At 37.8% G+C, this 20,871-nt stretch overlaps 1 protein-coding gene across 1 annotated transcript in view; it reads left to right on the top strand.

Moving 5' to 3' along the window:
- Nucleotides 1-20,871, top strand: part of LOC560447 (scavenger receptor cysteine-rich domain-containing protein DMBT1) — a 74,107-nt gene that overhangs the window by 32,139 nt on the left and 21,097 nt on the right. The window contains exons 10-25 of the mRNA XM_073945299.1: nucleotides 4,089-4,210; nucleotides 5,056-5,148; nucleotides 5,259-5,351; nucleotides 5,505-5,601; nucleotides 5,898-5,952; nucleotides 6,059-6,118; nucleotides 8,210-8,233; nucleotides 8,360-8,674; nucleotides 9,029-9,337; nucleotides 9,690-9,995; nucleotides 10,326-10,631; nucleotides 10,953-11,276; nucleotides 11,396-11,680; nucleotides 11,935-12,255; nucleotides 12,338-12,472; nucleotides 12,576-12,821. Of these exons, the coding sequence (XP_073801400.1) occupies nucleotides 4,089-4,210; nucleotides 5,056-5,148; nucleotides 5,259-5,351; nucleotides 5,505-5,601; nucleotides 5,898-5,952; nucleotides 6,059-6,118; nucleotides 8,210-8,233; nucleotides 8,360-8,674; nucleotides 9,029-9,337; nucleotides 9,690-9,995; nucleotides 10,326-10,631; nucleotides 10,953-11,276; nucleotides 11,396-11,680; nucleotides 11,935-12,255; nucleotides 12,338-12,472; nucleotides 12,576-12,821 (3,091 nt within the window). The remainder of the gene's footprint in view (nucleotides 1-4,088; nucleotides 4,211-5,055; nucleotides 5,149-5,258; nucleotides 5,352-5,504; nucleotides 5,602-5,897; nucleotides 5,953-6,058; nucleotides 6,119-8,209; nucleotides 8,234-8,359; nucleotides 8,675-9,028; nucleotides 9,338-9,689; nucleotides 9,996-10,325; nucleotides 10,632-10,952; nucleotides 11,277-11,395; nucleotides 11,681-11,934; nucleotides 12,256-12,337; nucleotides 12,473-12,575; nucleotides 12,822-20,871) is intronic.

Below are 20,871 nucleotides of genomic sequence, written 5' to 3'. Positions count from 1 at the left end.
GCCAACATATCCAGAAAGTTTTTACACAGCGGATGCCCTTCCAGCTGCAACCCATCTCTGGGAAACATCCACACACACATTAACACACAAACTCACACACTACGGACAATTTAGCCTACCCAATTCCCCTGTACCGCATGTCTTCGGACTGTGGGGGAAACCGGAGCACCCGGAGGAAACCCACGCGAATGCAGGGAAAACATGCAAACTCCACACAGAAACATCAACTGAGCCGAGGCTTGAACCACCGACCCAGCAACCTTCTTGCTGTGAGGCGACAGGACCACCTACTGCGCCACTGCTTCACCCTGTCTTAAATTTCAGATGTTCAATATTCAAGTTACGCCATTCAAATTCAAATGAAAAAAAATCTAATTCGCAACAATTTTTAACGGCATATAAAAATTCTGATTTATTAAGTTACAATTGTCAATATTTCAAATTAACACAATTCAAATTCAGACTGTTTTGTCATATTATTAGCTCCATAGTATGTGTTCTTAAATGATCTAAGAAGAAGAAGACAGAAGAATAAGTTTATGTAGTTTAACAATATGTTGGTTTTCCTAGGCCACCATAATTATGCTACCCAACAAATCCTACAGTTGGCCATTGTTACCACTTGTGATTGTTATAATTAAATACCAATGTCATTGAAACATGGAGGTAGGTTTATTTGACTCAACCAATCAGTGTCTCTGGGTCATCATGCCCTAGCAACAATTTAACACTCTAGAAACCTAATAAAGAATTTATCTTTTAAGTGCCTCTGCAGTATGGTGCTTGCATGGTTCTTACTAGATGAACATATTGCTAGCATTATGTTAAAACAATTACCATGAAGCTAATATGATGCTAACACCATTAACAACATGCTAATCAAATAAACATAACAGTTAGAATATATTTAGTGATGAAATCAAATGCTATGACTTAAATCAAATGTTACTAGCATGCTTATCATGTTTTAGCATGTAGCTAGGCTATGCTAACCCACTTCATATGGATATGAATTTAAACGTTTAAATCTTTTTTAGGATTAAAACATTAGTTGACGATGTAAGAATGGGTTTTAACCACAGTGGTTCGAACTGTAGTTCTGCCGAATGACTAAAAAATGATCAGTATTGATGGTAAAAAAAACTGTACATTTCTAGTCAAACCATTCTTCTGCAATCTTATACCAAAATTGAAATAAGGTCAGTAATAATAGCTTAAAATGTGGGTGAGCGTTGATATTATGTGATTGTATTGTATTGTAATATGGAGCAATAAGGTGTTAATGTTAAATCAAAAGTAATTCAAATACTTGAAAATGAAATGATTTAATGACAGTAATTCTCTATGGTTACAACTGAATTTATTGCTAAATAACTGTATAAAATGAAAAATTATTAAATGATAAAACATTTGATACAAGAGACAAAGAGAGTAAGTAGGCCTCAAAGAGGCAGAGAAGATAGACTCTAAAGGAAGAAAGGAGCATAGCAGGAGATCGCAGACCTGGAAAAGACAGGCCAGGAAAAGAGGCAGAGCAAAGTTTACCAGCTATTTTGTCTTTTTCTTGACCATGTGACCAAAGCCCAAATACTAAGACATCCAAACTGACCAATAAACATGTGACCACATCATAAGACCCCCAAAGTCCACACACCAGGCCCTGATCTAATCAGTATCTGTCTTTGGAATTTGTGTGAGCGTTCTTCGGTTAAAAAGTTCATGTAAGCAAATGCATATGATATTTTAGACTCTTACAATCTTCCCCTGGCACCGTTGTGACACATAAAAAGGGAAAAGGTGACATTAATAATGAAAATATGCTTTGTGATGTGTGCTGCTGTCATCTTCGGACTTCCTGTCCAGGCTGGTTGCAGGTATGAGGTTTATCAGTCTTTGTTGTCGTTTCAGCCCTGTGTGAGATGCTTTAATCGAATGGTGTCACACTGCTTTTACGCAAATTGTCCTTTATACCCCCACAAGAATAGGTGCCGAGGAATGCAGGGAATTCCTGCTCTTCTCTTGAAGTAGATCAGAAGACGTGAACCTTTTCTCCTTGGATCCTGTATTTCAAAACAGCAAATAGCACAACAAACTGCAAAAGCAAACAAATGGCTTTTGTCATTGATCAATGTCATGACTGTCTTGGACCACTAAATGGCACTGTAGTTCGCAAGCAAATTTCAGAAGCGAACTACATTATCCCAAAAGACAACAAGTTCATACATACCTCGTGCACACACCCGGCTTCCATTTACACTGATTGCATTCCCAGCTGTCTCCATTTCCCTTTGATTTCCTGGACTATTTATACACCCTGCACCCGTTTGTTTGTTACTGAGTCGTCCGTCTTTCTCATCTTCCTAGTCTAGTAAGTCTTGTTAAAGTTGATATGTTGTTCCTGAGCCTTGTTCTTGTTATCTAGTTCTTTGTTTTGTTTGTTTGTTTGTTACTTTGATTTATTTTTTTTTTGGATATCTTGTTTTTCTGTTATCTGCACGATCTTATTAAAACTGCACTTGGATCCTACACCTTTTGTCTCCATCCCTCAACAAACCGTGACAATCAAAGGATTGATATGGTCAATTTGAGTTCTCCTCAAGCAAAATGCCCTTTTATTAATGTAATTAAAAATATGGTCGAGATCAAGACCAAATAAGATGAAACGAGCTCTTCACAGAATATCTGGAAACATCCTAATTAAATTGCTTTACAACAAAATCAACAGTAATTAGTTTAGAGTATCAGCAAAATATTCACTGTAACCAAGTGAATTAAACAAATCAATGTTCAAAGACAATTGCTGTTTTAAAGGTTTGCACTGATTTTATCAGATGAGTGAACCTCTCTGGGTGCCGGTCAGAGCACAAATATTATTAAAGGATGAGAAGTCAGGTGGTCAGATTGATGTACTGGATTGTATTAGCAGATTGTATGCCACAAATGTACAGGCAGTAGAGAAATTAGTTTATAGGTCTATGACTAACATCTCCAATCAACATCTGCAGCAAACGATTAACTACGACAGGATTAGATGTCCCTGATCAGCTCCAACAGGCAGTGAGTGAGCAGCAAACAGCGGTGAATCAACTCTAAGGACCGCAATGGCGGATAACGTTGCTGCTATGTCAGAATAAAAGTCTCCTCTCGAATGAGCCTTTGCAACAGCCGCCCCCAAAGATGAAAAGCATCTTTGTGATCATAATGGTGACTATTTAGGGGGGTTAGGTGCTCCAGGATCACTTGAGGGTAAGGTTGGCAGAACGACCAGTCGGGCTACTGGCCGGGTATATACATAATCTTTGATCTGTACATCAGCTGATCTGATGTGGCCATCAGAGCTCAGGTGAGTTCGCACAACTTTACCAACAGGCCACAAACCTCGAGGCAGCTGAGGGTCAACAATCATGACACAAGTATGTTCCTTTAGATCAGGAGGTGAGGCTCGCCATTTCTGCCTCGTCTGCAGACTAGAAAGATAGTCCCGAATGTATCTGGCGCAGAACTGATCAGATAGGATTTGGGAATGTCTCCATCTTCGGCGACTCAACATTTCTGATTCTGGGTAAATCACCTGAGGTAAAGATCCATCTGGACGTCCCATGAGCAGACTGCTAGGGGTGACCAGGTCAGCATCAGCCACATCTGATGAGGCATAGCCTAAAGGTTTTGCGTTAAGGATGGCCTCAACTTCCAATAGAACGGTCATCAGGACCTCCTCGGGAACAGACTGGGTGCCCAAAACAGTGTACAGTGCTGATTTTACAGATCTCACCTCCCTTTCCCAGACTCCGCCAAAGTGAGGGGCTGCTGGTGGATTAAAGTGGAAATGGATCTTTTGGCGGGCCAACTGTTTCTGCAACTCAGGAACTAAGGAGGTAAAGGCTTCTCGCAACTCCTGCTCACCTCCACGGAAGTTGGTTCCCTGGTCTGACCATAACTCTGCTGGGCTACCTCTCCTTGCAATAAACCTCCTAAGGGCCATCAGGAAGGAGTCACTGCTCAGGCTTGATGGACAGCTCTGGAGGTCAGGCACTTAAAAAGAATCCCCTAGCGTTTCTCTGTACGCCTCACAATCTTAATTAAGAAAGGTCCAAAGCAATCCATGCCACATGAATGAAAGGCAGGCTTATAAAGCTGAAGACGGGCATGGGGTAGATCAGACATTCGAGGCACTGAAGGCTGAGCTCTCCATCGGCAACACTCTGTACAGGTACGTTGGAACTGTCTTACAGCTTCACGGCCTCGCAGGATCCAATATGTTCTTCTTATCTCAGCAAACAGTTGCTCTGAGCCAGGATGATGTAACTGGCCATCATAATGCTGGATGATCAGGCGAGTAACTGGATGCTTAGGGTCTAGGACAACCGGATGGACAATGGTATCTGCAAGGTCAGCAACCCTCCTCAGGCGACCTCCCACTCTGATCAAGCCACTAGATGGATCTATCTCTGGGGCCAGGGCTACTAAACGACTGCTTGGTTTAACAGACTTCCCTGATTCTAACAGGCGGTAATCTTCAGGGAAGGATTCCTGTTGGATACATTTGAGAATGTGGATTTCTGCTTTCAGATAATTGGCAGCAATTGGCACAGCTTTTGGATCTAGGTCACTATTAAGTTTTCGGACTGTGACATCCAACAGTTCAACCAGGTAGGTGAATCCCATTCGTTGGGGTGACAGTTAGAAGTCACCAAGTTAATGACTCCAGAGAAGGTAGACTTCCGTAACTCAGCTGTATCTGCATGAGGCGCAGTAGTAGGAAAGACTGGCCATTCTTGAGAGTCAAGGAGAAGGAAAGAAGGTCCCTGTGACCAGCGGTTTGGAGTAGGAAAGTGATCTTCCTTTCATAAGGTCATCAGCAGGGTTTTCTGCAGAGCCAACATAACGCCTGGAGCACTGGTCGGTAAGTTCTTGAATCTCAGCGATCCTGTTGCCCACGAAAACTTTGTACTGGCATGACTTAGATCTTATCCACTGAAGGGGTGTCGTAGAATCAGTCCACAACACAGTTGACTGAATGGACAAAGTCATCTCACTCTGTAACAATTTTGCCAGTTGGGCTGCAACCAAGCTCCCACAGAGTTCCAGTCTGGGAATGGAATGTACTCTCCTAGGGGTAACACGGGAACGAGCTATAAGGAATGAAAGGTAGATCTGACCTGTTGAGTCAACAGTGCGCAAGTAAGCTACTGCTCCATAGGCTTGTTCTGAGGCATCCGAGAAGATGTGAATCTCGCGGGTGATTCCCTCCATTTCAGGAACGAGAGGAATATAAGGACGAGGAAAGGAGACATCAGAGAGATGACTAAGTTCCTGTTCCCACTCACTCCAGGATTGAAGGAGGTCAGGCGGTAGGTTGGGATCATCCCATTCTCGCTGTCTGTTCCACAAGTGTCTTGGTTGTGAATGAAAGGAGCCATCCCAGTGGGTCGTATTGGAAAGCAAGGACCCTATAGATGTTCCGTAGTGTAGGTGTCTGATAAGCGACAGGTCTATGCTTGTAGGACAAGTTATCAGATTGCCAATTCCAACTCAGACCCAGTGTTGCCTCACTGGTCTGGAGGTCTCACCATTGGAAACGGAGCAGGGGACAATCCTCAGGCAGAAGGCGAACCTGATGGAACATTGCCTTAATATCTCCGCTTACAGCCACGGGATGCTCTCTGAAGCGTAAGAGGACTCCTAATAAGGAAGCTCCTAGAGTAGGTCCGGGTAAGAGATACTGGTTAAGGCTATGACCTCGATATTGATGGGAACAATTAAACACAAGACGAGACTTCCCGTTGTGACAAACGATGTGGTGTGGGATGTACCAACACTCAGCGGTCTCAGCAATTTGATCTGGTTCAACTCTGACAGCTCCAGTCTCAAGCAGTTTTCGTATCTCTGCTCTGTAGGTTTCAGCTTTTTCAGGATCCTTAAGCAGACGTCGTTCCACACTCCGAAGGGAAGGTAAGACTGAATCCTTTGGAGCTTTTAACACAGGCATGGTTTTATGACGCAGAAGAGGGGTGGCTAGACATTGAACTCCTGCTACCTCCATGGTACGGGTTTTCAGGTCAAGCAACTGAAGGGCTTGCTGGTCCTGCTTGGAACGAGTTACATCTCTTGAGTCATGGTAAGGCACTGTATCTAACTGCCACAATCTCTGAACGTGATGAAGGAGCTCATCTTGAGCAGGAACCAGAGAGGTATGCAAGCACTGCTGAGAGGGAGAGGGATAACCCATAGAAGGGGCAGGACCTTGTAGTGACCATCCTAGGCGAGTACGAACAGCAACTGGGGCTCCTGGGCCGCCCCATCGAATCGGCTCAGTAGGAGTGATCAGGTGAGGCTGGTCTGAGCCAACAAGCAGCAAGGGTTGGACATCATTAAGGGTACGTAGTGGAAGGCCTCTGAGGTGGCGATACTTCCTCTTTAATTGCTCCACTGGATGAGACTGGTGGGACAGGTTAAGTCAATCAGGAGTAAAGGCATTGCTAATTGGATAACTAGTCTGTGGTCGACGGAAGGGAGAAACCCGAAAGGATAGGTTACAACCATGAATGAACTGGACGTCATCACGGACTGTCCGTAACGGATATTGCATTCAAATGGATTAAATACAAAGTGAACACAATTAATATTTGTTGTAGAGATGTCAAGAATGTTACAAAAGCAACAATATTTTAGCATTTTGGATTTAGAAACTTAATTTACATTTTGATATAACTTATTGAAACAAATAATAAGTAACTGGTTAAAAAATTAAAACAACCCAAAATTATATATAGATGAAAAATCTATAGTTATGATAAAGTCTGATTGAAAAGACTTAAATAACATGCAGAATCTATACGAAGCAGTGTCAGACAAATTGTGAATTTGACTATGTGTGTGAAGATTTGAAATGTTTAAAGTGCGCAGCATTTCAGCTGAAGCTACGTTTTTGTGTAAACATGCCCCTAAAAAAAGTGTGGAAATTTTACGACAAATTTACGTTTTGTTGTAACAAGGAGCCAGCATGGAATTTGAGTATGAGGGCCTACTCACACTATGCTATCTGAACCGTGCCCAGGCCCATTTCCCGGATCGTTTGAGAAGTGTGAGTGCTCTGAATCGGGCGTTTCACTTGGGCTTTGGCACGGTACGTTTGTGTTTTTCATATGGATTTATTAATCTCACTGTTCAATGAACACAAACTGCCGTAGTTTCTTAAAGACGCAAACCCCTCACTGCATGATGGCTGCTCATCTTCAGCAAACCTCCTAATTCCTGCAGCACAAGGACTTTATGATGGTTTATGAGCGTCAAAAGTGGCTGATCTGTTCTGAGAAAAATTTGACTGCATGTCACTGCATATTAAACAATATAAACGATATAACTAAAGAACTCTACACTGTGCTGAGCGATAGCACTTACTGAACAGCGCAGCATCAATAACGTAAGCGTGTAATGTGAGTGCAGGCCGTCAGGGGAGATGGGAGAGGGGACAAGTGTGCTTTGGCCCGGTTCAAGGCAAATGTACATAGTGTGAGAACTCCCTGAGATGTGATTGTGATCTGGCTCAAAATACTTTCAAATTAAGTTTTTTTTTTAAAAAGCATGATCAAGTGCAATGTTCAAGGCTGAATCCTGTAAGAAAGCATGTTCATAGTTAATGTAATTATTACCCTGGAACCACAAGGCATATTGAGAATAGCAGAGTTTTCTACTTCTAGGAGATAAAACTGACATACGAAACACAAGTACCTTAAATTTAATATTAGCATACTGTTAATTCCTTTTTATACATGACATGCAGCCTAGAATGCATCTGTGGCTTCTAAAATCTCAAACACAAATATAACAAATTTTGAAATGCAAACAGGATCAGCAATTACTAACTTTATTTGCTATTAAGATGCTAACCCACCAGCAAAGGAAGTTAACAGTGGCAGGCCTTGTATTAACAATGCAGTTAGTTCACTAAGTGTGTTATTAGCACACACTTAATTTAGACTCGTACAACAATGCGACAATTGGTGAGTTTATAATGTAAAGCATTTTTCATATTGTTATAATAATTATTAAAATTTGAGATCATTATTTTATTACATTTTGAGAAAATGTTTTTACATATAGCTATTAGATTATGATGTGTGCTAAATCTAACACAAATCTACAAATTTGTGTTACAAATCTAATTGTAATTCTGCAATTTTTCAAATGTCTGTTTTTATCCCAACAGCGAGTGCTCTAACTTCTGTGACTGGTAAGTATTGGACTTTTCGTTTTTTAAAACTACATGATGTGAAATGGACTGTTTAAAATTGTCTACAAGTTAAGCATGTTACTTTTTAATTTTATTATTTAACATTTTATCATGCATTTTTATTAGGATTTTCTCTCAGACTGGTGAATGGTACTAATGACTGCTCTGGTAGAGTGGAAATCCTTTATAATGGCACGTGGGGAACCGTGCGTGATGATAACTGGGACATGAAAGATGCTGCTGTGGTGTGCAGACAGATGGGATGTGGAGGAGCTGTTAGTGCACCAAATAATGTTTCTTTTGGCCAGGGAAGTGGTCCGATTTGGTTGAATAATGTCAGATGTTCAGGAAATGAATCCTCCCTTAGAGACTGCTCACATCATGGTTTTGGAGTAAATAACTCTAGACATTATGAAGATGCTGGAGTTGTCTGCTTAAAGGGTAAAATCATGTTTGTTTTGTCCAGATCCAAAATTACGTTGCTATATTTAGTTGTCATCACCTTTAGTTTCATGTAGTATTTTTTTTCTCTCTTTGTTATTTGAAAAATATATTGTCTTAATAATTCATGTGATAAGTATTTTGAAAATATATATTACTTGCTTCATGAAACGAGCAAAAATATTAAATGGAACTAAATTAGTTTCATTAAATATTTTTGCTTGGTTCATATATATACAGTATATAAATATTATTAGTATTATATATTAATAAATATTAATAGTATTATATATAAAATAGTAGCCAAATATAGATTCTAATCACATTGTGTTTATTATTTTGTGCAACTGTCAGACATTAGATTGGTTGGTGGGTTTCATTCTTGCTCTGGGAGAGTGGAGATCCTGTATAATGGCACGTGGGGAACCGTGCGGGATGATAACTGGGACATGAAAGATGCTGCTGTGGTGTGCAGACAGATGGGATGTGGAGGAGCTGTTAGTGCACCAAATAATGTTTCTTTCGGCCGGGGAAGTGGTCCGATCTGGTTAAATAATGTGAGATGTTCAGGAAATGAATCCTCCCTTAGAGACTGCTCACATCATGGTTTTGGAGTAAATAACTCTAGACATTATGAAGATGCTGGAGTTGTCTGCTTAAAGGGTAAAATCATGTTTGTTTTGTCCACATACAAAATTATGTTGCTATATTTAGTTGTCATCACCTTTAGTTTCATGTAGTATTTTTTTCTCTCTTTGTTATTTGAAAAATATATTGTCTTAATAATTCATGTGATAAGTATTTTAAAAAAAATATTACTTGCTTCGTGAACCAAGCAAAAATATTAAATGGAACTAAATTAGTTCCATTTAAAATTTTTGCTTGGTTCATATATATACAGTATATAAATATTATTAGTATTATATATTAATAAATATTAATAGTATTATATATAAAATAGTAGCCAAATATAGATTCTAATCACATTGTGTTTATTATTTTGTGCAACTTTCAGACATTAGATTGGTTGGTGGGTTTCATTCTTGCTCTGGGAGAGTGGAGATCCTGTATAACGGCACGTGGGGAACCGTGTGTGATGATGACTGGGACATGAATGATGCTGCTGTGGTGTGCAGACAGATGGGATGTGGAGAAGCTATTAGTAAAGAAAGTGATGCTTCTTTTGGCCTGGAAAGTGGTCAGATCTGGTTGGATGGTGTGAGATGTTCAGGAAGTGAATCTACACTCAGAGACTGCTCACACCGTGGTTTTGGAGTAAATAACTGTAAACACCAAAAATATGCAGGAGTTGTCTGCTTAGGTAAAATCATGTTTGTTTTCTCCAGATCCAAAATTATGTTGTTGTATTTTGCTGTCATCACCTTTAGATTTTATGAAGTATTTTCTTATTTTTAATTCCTTTGTTATTTGAAAATGATGGTGTTTTAATTATTTAAGTGATAACTGTTAAACAAAATATTACTTGCTTAACAAAAATAGCTAAACAAATAAACTTAACAAAAAAATTAATAAAACTTATAATTGTGCTTTACTCTTAACAATGTCTAGATTATAGATTTATACACTATTTAAATACAAACCAAATAAGGATTCTGATCATGTTGCGTTTATGATTTTGTGTAACTGTCAGACATTAGATTGGTTGGTGGGTTTCATTCATGCTCTGGGAGAGTGGAGATCCTGTATAACAGCACGTGGGGAACCGTGTGTGATGATGACTGGGACATGAATGATGCTGCTGTGGTGTGCAGACAGATGGGATGTGGAAGAGCTGTCAGTGCACCACAGAGTGCTTCTTTTGGCCAGGGAAGGAATCAGATCTGGTTGAATGATGTCAAATGTTCAGGAAATGAATCCTCACTCACAAACTGCTCACACCGTGGTTTTGGAGTAAATAACTGTGGACATCAAAAAGATGCGGAAGTTGTCTGCTTAGGTAAAATCATGCCAATCCAATATTATGTTGCTGTATTTTGCTGCTATTACCTTACGATTTCATGTAGTATTTTCTTATTTGTAAGTCCTTTGTTATTTGAAAATTATGTTGTTAGGTGATGAGTGTTTAAAAATGTATTACTTGCTTAACAAAAATAGCAAAACAAATAAACAAAAATATAATGAAAGGTAAATTTACAAAAATCTAATGCTTGTGCTTTACTCTAAACAAAGTCTAGATTATAGATATATTTACTATACAAAATACTAACTAAATAAGGATTTTCATTGTGTTGTATTTATAACTTTGTGCAACTGTCAGACATTAGATTGGTCCCACCAATCTTCAACAAGTTTGATTCATGCTGTGGACGAGTGGAGATCCACCACAATGGCGAGTGGGGAAGTGTGTGTGATGAAAACTGGGACATGAATGATGCTGCTGTGGTGTGCAGACAGTTACAGTGTGGATCAGCCATCAGTGCACCTTATAGTGCTGCATTTGGTGAAGGCAGTGGATCTATCTGGCTGGATGAGGTTAACTGTACAGGAAGTGAAGAAAGTCTCATTCAGTGTTCACACAATGGAGTAGGAAAACATAACTGTAATCACGGTGAAGTTGCTGGTGTTGTTTGTTACGGTACAGGTAAGTCGAGTCTTTAGCATTCTAATACATTATTTTTAACAATTAGGAATTAGATTAGGTTTTATAAAATTCATGTTTTCATGACACTAGTTGTTTTAAATAAATGCATATTCGTTTAGCAGGTGAGTTGCAGATGGCGAGTCTTGCTCTGATCTCCACACATTCAGTTGTTTCTCCTGGAGAAATCGTCCAGTTTAGATGCTCAACACCTAAACCAAGATGCAGTGCTAATGCTGAATTCCACCTCTTCATAAATGGATCATCTTTATCCTCACAGACACATGTGTCTAATGTGACTTTCAGCATTAATGTTGATGTCTCGCATCATGGTGAATACAGCTGTCAATACTCTTACCAGAGGAGCCTTAAGTCAACATTGAGTAACACTGTGACCATCACTGTGGGTGAGTGTGTTCAGTCTTCTCCCACTGCCTACAGATACATACAGATCCATAGACCTACAGAATCATTTTGTATTTAATTTTGGATTTGTAATTTTGGATTTTGTGTAGAAGCTTTTTTTTTTTTTAATATTTGTGGATTAAATGTAATTCTTATAAAATGCAGTTCATAAAATTATTGTAACTTTTTCTAAAGCAGTTTAAATCTAATGCCTGTGGCTCTGTAACCACATCAGTGCATGTTTCTTGTTTTCTAGTGCACTTGCAGCAGCCCAGTATTTCTCCCAGTGCTCCTGATGGAGGGTTTGTTGTGGGCCCTCAGGGGCCAGTGATCACCAGAGGCCACAGTTTCACTATCACCTGTTCCACTAAATCTCAGTATCCTGGAGGCTCCTTCTACCTGTTCAGAGAATCAAATATCAGCAGGATTCAGCGGTATGTCAGTCTCTCTGCCTCCTTCTCCTTTCCTGAGGCAGATTATTCAGATGAGGGAAACTACAGTTGTGTTTATGAAGTCAGTGTCTCCTCACGCTCCTTCCGTTCCTCTGCCTCTGAACTACTGCTCATCACTATCACAGGTACTGATGTGTACGAGTCTGAACACAAGCTGGACTGCTGCTAATAAAAGTTGAGCTCAAACTGTGTGTGTTTCTCTCTCAGCGTCTCTGCTTTCTGCTGTCATTGGTGCTGCTCTTTCAGCTGGACTGCTCTTACTGACTGTCCTCATCATCGTCATGTTTCTTAAGAGGAGACAGAAGAAGAAAGAAGATCGTTCTAAGTGCTCTTTTAAAAAAGGTATTTCCATGATAGTTATCAGTTGCATTTGAACAATTTTAGTGTTTTGACACTATACTTAATAATTATTGTATGTGCCTTCATATTTGTACAATGCCACTAGGTCCAGTTAATAAAATTGCCGGTGGATCCCATGATAGCACATGTAATGATGATAAGAAAGATGATGATAATGATGATGATGATGATGATGATGAGCCTGATTATGAAAATCCAGAATGTGATGAAAACATGAAGCATGAAGTTTCTGAAGAAGATTATGAGATTGTGGATGATGATGATCATGATGCTGATGATGCAGAACAGGACTATATTAATGTGGATTTGGATGACTCTGAAGAAGATTATATCAATTTTTGATTGATATATTATTGATTATTGGATGTTAAAGAGAATTAAACCATGGCAAACAAATCTGATGATAACATTTATGAAATCTGCTATGATGAATACTGAGTAAGTGAAGAACCAACGAGGCTTCAAACTGAAAAATTAGACTTGAGTTGAGACTACAAACAAGAGAAAATACATCTATAATCTTGCAAAGATATTAGTGATCTATGCATAATAATTCATTTTAAAGAATTCATTTTGGTGTTTACTTTAAATAGTTATGTACATTTATTTCCAGTAGAGGTCCTTCTTGTTTAGTTGTACACAAAAAGTAGGTGGGAACAGGTGGGTTTCTTTAACAGCTGTAGAGAAAGTCAGGTGTACAGTTTTTTCAAAACACCACCATGCTATGCTGTTTATATCATGCACGTTCAAAAGTATATATAATGTCGTTTTAGATTTTTTATTTTTATTTTTGAATTTTAGAATCTTTTAAAATCTTTTTAGAAATCTTTTTTAAAGGTGAATTACTGATGGATTTACTGAACGTTAGCTTGTATGTTTGCCTACTTATTAATAGTAAAATAAATCTACCACTGTTGAGCAATTAAAAGTGTTTGTGGGTATTCCAGTTCTTGGCAATACAACCAGATGCATCAATCTGCACTGTCCAGGCATCCCTCAGCAGTAGGCTCTGCCTCTTTAGCAGTGTTATTTAAAATCTGCTGAACATCTAGGAAATTTTTTTTTATAGGATTGCTTTGAAAATGCACTGATGGGTTAAGGCAACTCAAACCATTTGAGGAAACCAATTACTACAAACTATTTGAGTTAAAAAAAAAGAATCTATACGAGTACTGTGAACTTCCTCCATTTAAGTTGCATATGAGTAATGTAACAGTAATGAGGTATTTAATTAACTCGTTCCTTTTACAGTTTCAAAAAAGTAGAATTAACTTTCAGTAAGTTTTGAGTTGACTACACTCATTTCATTTGAAAAAGTTGACTGTTGGGTTTTACAGTGTGTAAATATTGTCAAAAATGTTTTTAAAAAAGGTGTTTAAATCAAGAAACGCATACATCATGGGTCAAGTCAAACACTTTTATGGCATACATATGAGTGAAATGCTAGAAAATAAACAAACATGTGGGTGGCTTTCTGTCATAGTTGAGTTGCCCGGTTTTAACCTCTCTCAAATCCCCCATAGAGGTACTGTATAGGGAGACTAAATATTCTGTTCAAATGACAGTCCTAAAGTTTAATATATCAAAGCTATGTTGATTTTTTGAGTGACTTGTGGAGTCATAATGATTCTTTTAAAAGTGCCGATTTATTCAGATAGAAGTAAAAGTGTTGCTCACGGATGCTGGCTGTGGATTTGCTTGAGTTATCTGTTAAAAATATATATATATTCTTTGACTAAAATGTCATTTAATTTGTACTTTTTAGTGAACTTATTGACTTTGTTTTTGTCACTATATACTGAATCTCGGGGCTTGTGTTTTTGCCTACTATACATGGAAAAAAAGACCAGTAATAGAAAAACAAAATATACTACTGTTGAGCAATTCAAAATGTTATTCAAGGGCATATTTATTAGTTTTGGTGGCGTTTGGTGGCTGCCCCATTTCTACTGTGTTCAACACAAAAGACTGAGCTAACAGGTGTGGGTAAATATAAATTCATCTATTTATTCATTTTCCTTCGGCTTAGTTCCTTTATTCATCAGGGGTCACCACAGCGGAATGATCCGCCAACTTATTCAGCATATGTTTTACACAGTGCATGCCCTTCCAGCTGTATGTGTGTGATTTGAACAGTTATGGTTGACCTGAGGCCTGTTTCAATTATTAGATTCCACCAGCTGTGAGTTAAAACTTAAATTCTGAATTAATTTAGCCTGAGATGGGGAAAAACTGGCATGGGGAGTTTTTGGTTGAATTATGATAATTCATTCAATTCTCAATAGGTTGGCTCGCATTAGAGCTACTATCAACATAATTCAATTTAATTCATGTTTATTTCTCTAGTGCTTTTACAATAGAGACTGTGCCAAAGCAGCTTAACATAGAAGTTCAAGTAAATTGAAACTGTGTCAGTTTAGATTTCAGAGTTGAAGTTTAGTTCAGTTCTGTGTGGTTTAAATTTCACTGCTGAAAGTCCAAACACTGAAGAGCAAATCCGTTCCGCAGCTCCACAAGTCCCAAACTAAGCAAGCCTGAGGCCACAGCAGCGAGGAACAAAACTTCACCAATTGACAAAAGTGAAAGAAAATACCTTGAGAGAAACCAGGCTCAGTTGGGATGACCATTTATCCTGTAGAAGTCCATCTATTAGCCCAATGACAAAACTAACAGCAGGGTCGAAGTTTAACTGCATGTAAGCCTTTTCTAGTGCTTCTGAAAAGAATTGTGTTATTTATCAGAATTTATTTATACTTGTTTTTGAGCTCCAAATTTTATCTGACTCCAATTTTAAGTAATCGTAAAATTTATACTGTATTTCTAATTGTAAGAACGGATGACATTCATCATTTATGACCTAATTTAGAGTTTTGATTTATATCTGTTCCCATACTCTTCAGTTATACGTTTATAAGGGACCAAACGCAGCTCAGAGTTTCACACCTTGGGATTGCGTGTCTTCTCACGGACAGTATGTCGACACTCTGAAGTAACTTGTGAACTGCTCACTCATCCTAAAAGAATAGTCTATTTAGCCAAGCCCAACTTGCTAATTTCAATGATTAGATGATGAAAAGATCTTCATGCTGTCGTGCCAAAACGGCTTCGTTCAGTCAAATGCATCTATTAATCAAATCTAACTATGTTGAATCATATAGCGCAGACTCCACTTAATATAATATACTGGATATAAAAAGATTTCATGAGAATTCAGAATAAATCAAAACTTAACATTTTATTTGTCAGGTAAAATTGTATTCTGCCAATTACATAATAAAACCATCAGAAAGCCAATTAAGAGATGATACTGTAAAAATACAACATCCATTACTCAAAGATAAATTAAAGAGTTGGAGATGCTTAACTGACCAGAGAAGTATGTTGCAGCATAAGTCTCAGAGATGCTGCAACCCAATGATATTTGTCACACTATTACCTTATTTACTAAACTCAGAACAATCATAAACTCATAAACTCTCGACAACAAAAGCTCCCTTGCCTGGTAATGAGTTCTAAAGATCTTACTAAAGCCAAAGCCAAAACCCAAATCAACATATACAAGTGAAATATTACAGAAAGATTAAGACCACTTTACCAATCACACAGAGACATTTAAAATAATACCAAACATGAATATAAGGCTACAAGATACACCATATTAAAATAGGTGAAAATAGAGAATAAAGAAAATTATTTGTGTAGCTGTTGTTCATAGTATATTTAAACAAGAAATATTAAATATCAATGTGAAAATGAAGTGCTTTAATTGAAAATTGTAGCAATATAAACAAACAGAGTAATTCTAACAAAGTGTCTGGTGCATTAAGACAGGAGGAGTGTGTCCTACATGTGGTTGTCAAGCTCACTGACCTGCATAAAGCACACTCCTGCATCATACCGATATGTGTCACATTGTGTGCATGCTTTACTAAAAAAATAGGTCTTTTATCTAGATCAACAAAGCTCTAATATTATGATTCACCATGGACATAACAGCACTTAACATAAGGATGTTTGCTGTCAATGCAAGGTTAATCTTTCTTATCACTGCTATAACATCATAGGTGAAAAGAGAATAAGTAATAGGTTAAAATGGCAAACAATAATAATTCTTATTGTTTAGGAGTGCTTATTAATAGACATTCATATTAATCTTGTTTTCTATTTTCCATTTTACTTAAATTTCTCCAAAACAAGATGTAGTGGCTATTTTCTCTAAGGAGGCTCTCTCAGTGGTCAAGAAACAAAGTCTTACCCGGGATGTCTTTTACAAGTTTTATTCTTTATAAAGAAGATCACAGTCATACAGCAACAACAGTTTCTGCAGAGTGAGATACTAAAGCCAAGTGTGTTCACCCTTTTATCTGGTTTGTACTGCTTACGAGGTCAACTCCCAATAAGGCCTCATCTACAATTACGTCAGGCGTCTTCTGCTGTTCGTGCGATATGCTCATAACAACCACACATCCTTCTTAGGATAATGAAAAAGCTTTCACCTAAAGAAATATAGTTATCTATAAAAAATGTACACATAGGTTTTATGATGAACATATGGAGAACACAGATACACACACATGTAATAATGAGTCTTAGACAAGTTTCTAACATATAAAGCTCATCTAAAAATGAATTTCCATTACACAAGACTAAATGCATAATTCATTTTCTAAAAAAAAACTTGAACATCCCTTTCACTATAAAAAAAGAGAACCAAAAGAAACTTTAGGTTTACCAAAGAAAATATGCTTTACACCAGGGCTAGTTCATAGAGAAACCTACCATGCTAACTGACTCAGTTTCTGAGTCAGAAACAGGCTTGTCTTACCCTAATTTCTCTAGTTTGACATACCTTCCATTCTTAAATGCAAAACCTAGAATTTTCCTCATTTCAGAGTTAGCATGCCAATGATTTAACTTTCTTACTGAAATGGGATGGTTTATCGCAGCTCTGCATCAGCATCACATCTGCTGAAGCGGTTGGCATGAACCTTTGAACAAAGCGGTGGACAAAAATGACTTCCTCTTTTACATGTTCTTCTGAGAGTGGAAAGTGAATTGTTTCACTGCAACTATGCACATGACATGCACAGACCTCTAGTTTGTTCAATTCTATCTACTTGTTGTGAAAATCACAAGCCTCTTTCAGTTGTTCAGTTCTGTCCATTTCTTTTGATCATGCAGGAAAGCTTGTATTAAATACAGCCACAAAGGCTGATAGGTCAAAGTCAATATGCTTCTGACCACTTCACTTTATGGCACAGCTGAGAGTTTGCTGTCACTTTACAAGCCTAGAAATTTGCAACATGTTTTCAAATTTACTTGCATATTATGTTTGCTGCAGCTGAGTGTTATATGTTTTTTATATCACAGCATTTCTGTGAATATAGTGTCAATACAGTGTAAAGAAGTGTGACATTATATTTACCCATATTGTAAATAACTTTTTTAAATATACAGTTGAAGTCAGAATTATTAGCCCTCCCTGTTAATTTTTTCCCCAATTTCTGTTTAACATTGAGAATTTTTTAGAACATTTCTAAACATAATAGTTTTAATAACTCATCTCTAACAACTGATTTATTTTATCTTTGTCATGATGACAGTGAATAATATTCAACTAGATATTTTTAAGACTATACAGCTTAAAGTGACATTTAAAAGCTTAACTAGGTTAATTAGGTTACCTAGGCATGTTAGGGTAATTAGGCAAGTTATTGAATAACTATGGTTTGTTCTGTAGACTATCAAAAAAATATATAGCTTAAAGGGGCTAATAATTTTGTCCTTAAAATGGTGTTAAAAAAATTGAAAACTGTTTTTATTCTAGTCGAAATAAAACAAATAAGACTTACTACAGAAGAAAAAAATATTATCAGACATACTGTGAAAACTTCTTTGCTCTGGTAAACATTATTTGGGAAATATTTAAAAAAGAAAAAAAAATCTAAAGGGGGCTAATAATTCTGACTTCAACTGTATGTTAAGTGCTTTTAATACATGAACACTTTACTATGCATTTAAAGCACACATTGTTTGTTTCATTTCAAATCCATTGTACATTGTGCAACTTAAGCTACAACTTAAAAATGAGGTAGACTTAAGAATGTTTTAAGAATTGCAGCCCAGAAGTCGTTCAAAAGCTGGCCTCTTGAACAATCTGAGCAAGTGAAGGAGAAGAGTCTCTGCGATCATACGCGTATGGAGGAAATTTTCAGAAGGATGAATATCACTGCATCGCTCCATTTATCTGGGCTTTCAAGGTATGGTTTTGCCCAAAAAAAAAAAAAGTTTCCTCATCATGTGAGAATTGGTTCCTACTTTAGTGGTTCAAATTAAGATGGCCTAAAATATCTTACCTCCACTGAATGTTCAATGGCAGAGCACATCATGTTAACTGCAGACTGTCAGCTGTATTTTAAGGGTATTCACATCCAAATCACGTGATCGGTGTAGGAATTAAAACAGTTTGCATATGTGCCTCTCACTTGTTAAGGGACCAAAGGTAATAGGACAATTGGCTTCTCAGTTGTTTCATGGCCATGTGTGTGTGTTCCCTCACTATCCCAATTACAATGAGCAGAATAAAAGTCCAGAGTTCATTTCAAGTGTGCTATTTGCATTTGGAATATGTCAACTCTCAGGGTGAGATCCAAAGAGCTGTCTCTATCAGTCAAGCAAGCCATCATCAGGCTGAAAAAACAAAACAAACCTGACCAAAATAACTGTTGGAACATTCCTAAAAAGAAGGAACGCACCAGTGAGCTCAGCAACCTCAAAAGACCCGGAATACCACAGAAACAACTGTGTTGGACGAATTAAAAATTCTTTCCCTGGTGAAGAAAACACCCTTCACTACAGTTGGCCAGACCAAGAACACTCTCCAGGAGGTTGGTGTATTTGAGTCAGAGTCAACAATCAACAGAACACTACACCAGAGTGAATACAGAGGGTTTACCACAAGATGTAAACCATTGGTGAGCCTCAAAAACTGGAAGGCCAGATTAAAGTTCTAAAAAGCCTTTACCGTGCTAGAACAACATCTTATGGACAGATGAGACTAAGATCAGCTTGTGCCAGAGTGACTGGAGGAGAAGAGTATGGAGAAGGAAAGCAACTGCTCATGATCCTAAGCAGAGAAGCATGGTGGAACTAGTGACATGGCGTGGGCATGTATGGCTGTCAATGGAACTGGTTCTCTTGCATTTATTGATGATATGACTGCTGACAAAAGCAGCAGGATGAATTCTGAAGTGTTTTGGGCAATATTATGTGCTCAGATTTAGCCAAATGCTTCAGAACTTAATGGACGGCGCTTCAGTGCAGATGGAGAATGACCCAAAGCATAATGCAAAAAAGGAAAAGAAGTGGAATGTTATGCAATAGCCAAGCCAATCATCTGACCTGAATCCAACCGAGCAAGCATTTCAATTGCTGAAGACAAAACTAAAGGTAAAATGCCCCAAGAACAAGCAGGAAACAGGAACTGAAGACAGTTGCAGTAGTGGCCTGGCAGAGCATCAACAGTGATGAAACCCAGCGTGTGGTGATGTTTATGCGTTCCAGACTTCAGGCTGTAATTGACTGCAAAGGATTTGCAACCAAGAATAAAAAGTGAAAGTTTGATTTATGATTAGTATTCTGTCCAATTACTTTTGGAACCTTAACAAGTGGTAGGCACATATACAAACTGTTGTAATTCCTGACAGTCTGCAGTTAAAGCATTTAAAAGCAAAGTGGCAGCATAACAGGCTGTTAAAAATGAAGGGTGTGAATACTTTTTTCAAGTGACACTTCAGGGTGCAGATATTGGTGTATAGCTTATTCACACTCTCTCTTCCTCATTCTCATTTTTCTGATGACTCTTCCATTAATGTGGCAATTCTGTGTAAGGTGGTTCAGCTTTGTAGTTAGGTAGATCTGAGTTTGTAAAATAATAATGAACCAAACTGGACTTACAGGACAAAACAGCTCTGCTGAACAGAAAGGGTGCACATTGGCTGGACATTTTCATATTCTAATGAACTCAAGTGGCCGGCGTGGTGGTTTTTTTTAAATATACACTCATTTAACCACAGGTTTCAGAAGCCCTCTGTTTGTGAAGTATGTAAGAGTCTAAGAATAGCAACACGTTTAGAGCTTGAGCTCTTCGAGACATTCTATTTTAACAATTAAACTTTGTTTTCTGTAGAAAGTAGAATGATATAAACAGACTGGAAATGAATTATTATAATTATTTTTTTAAATCTTGCAAACTGACTTCTTTTAAGTAGATTTCATAAGGCAAAATGCTTAGTAGTTGAACTGAAAACAAGTGTTGAATATTTTAGTACAGGAGTATTTTACAGTAATCAGCAGTCACTGCGGTTTGTTTTTAAACAAAA

This window comes from Danio rerio, chromosome 3 (assembly GCF_049306965.1).
Source record: "Danio rerio strain Tuebingen ecotype United States chromosome 3, GRCz12tu, whole genome shotgun sequence".
Classification (NCBI taxonomy): Eukaryota; Metazoa; Chordata; class Actinopteri; order Cypriniformes; family Danionidae; genus Danio; species Danio rerio.
Note: the sequence above shows the minus strand (reverse complement) of the source record. Positions and strands in the feature narration are given on the sequence as shown.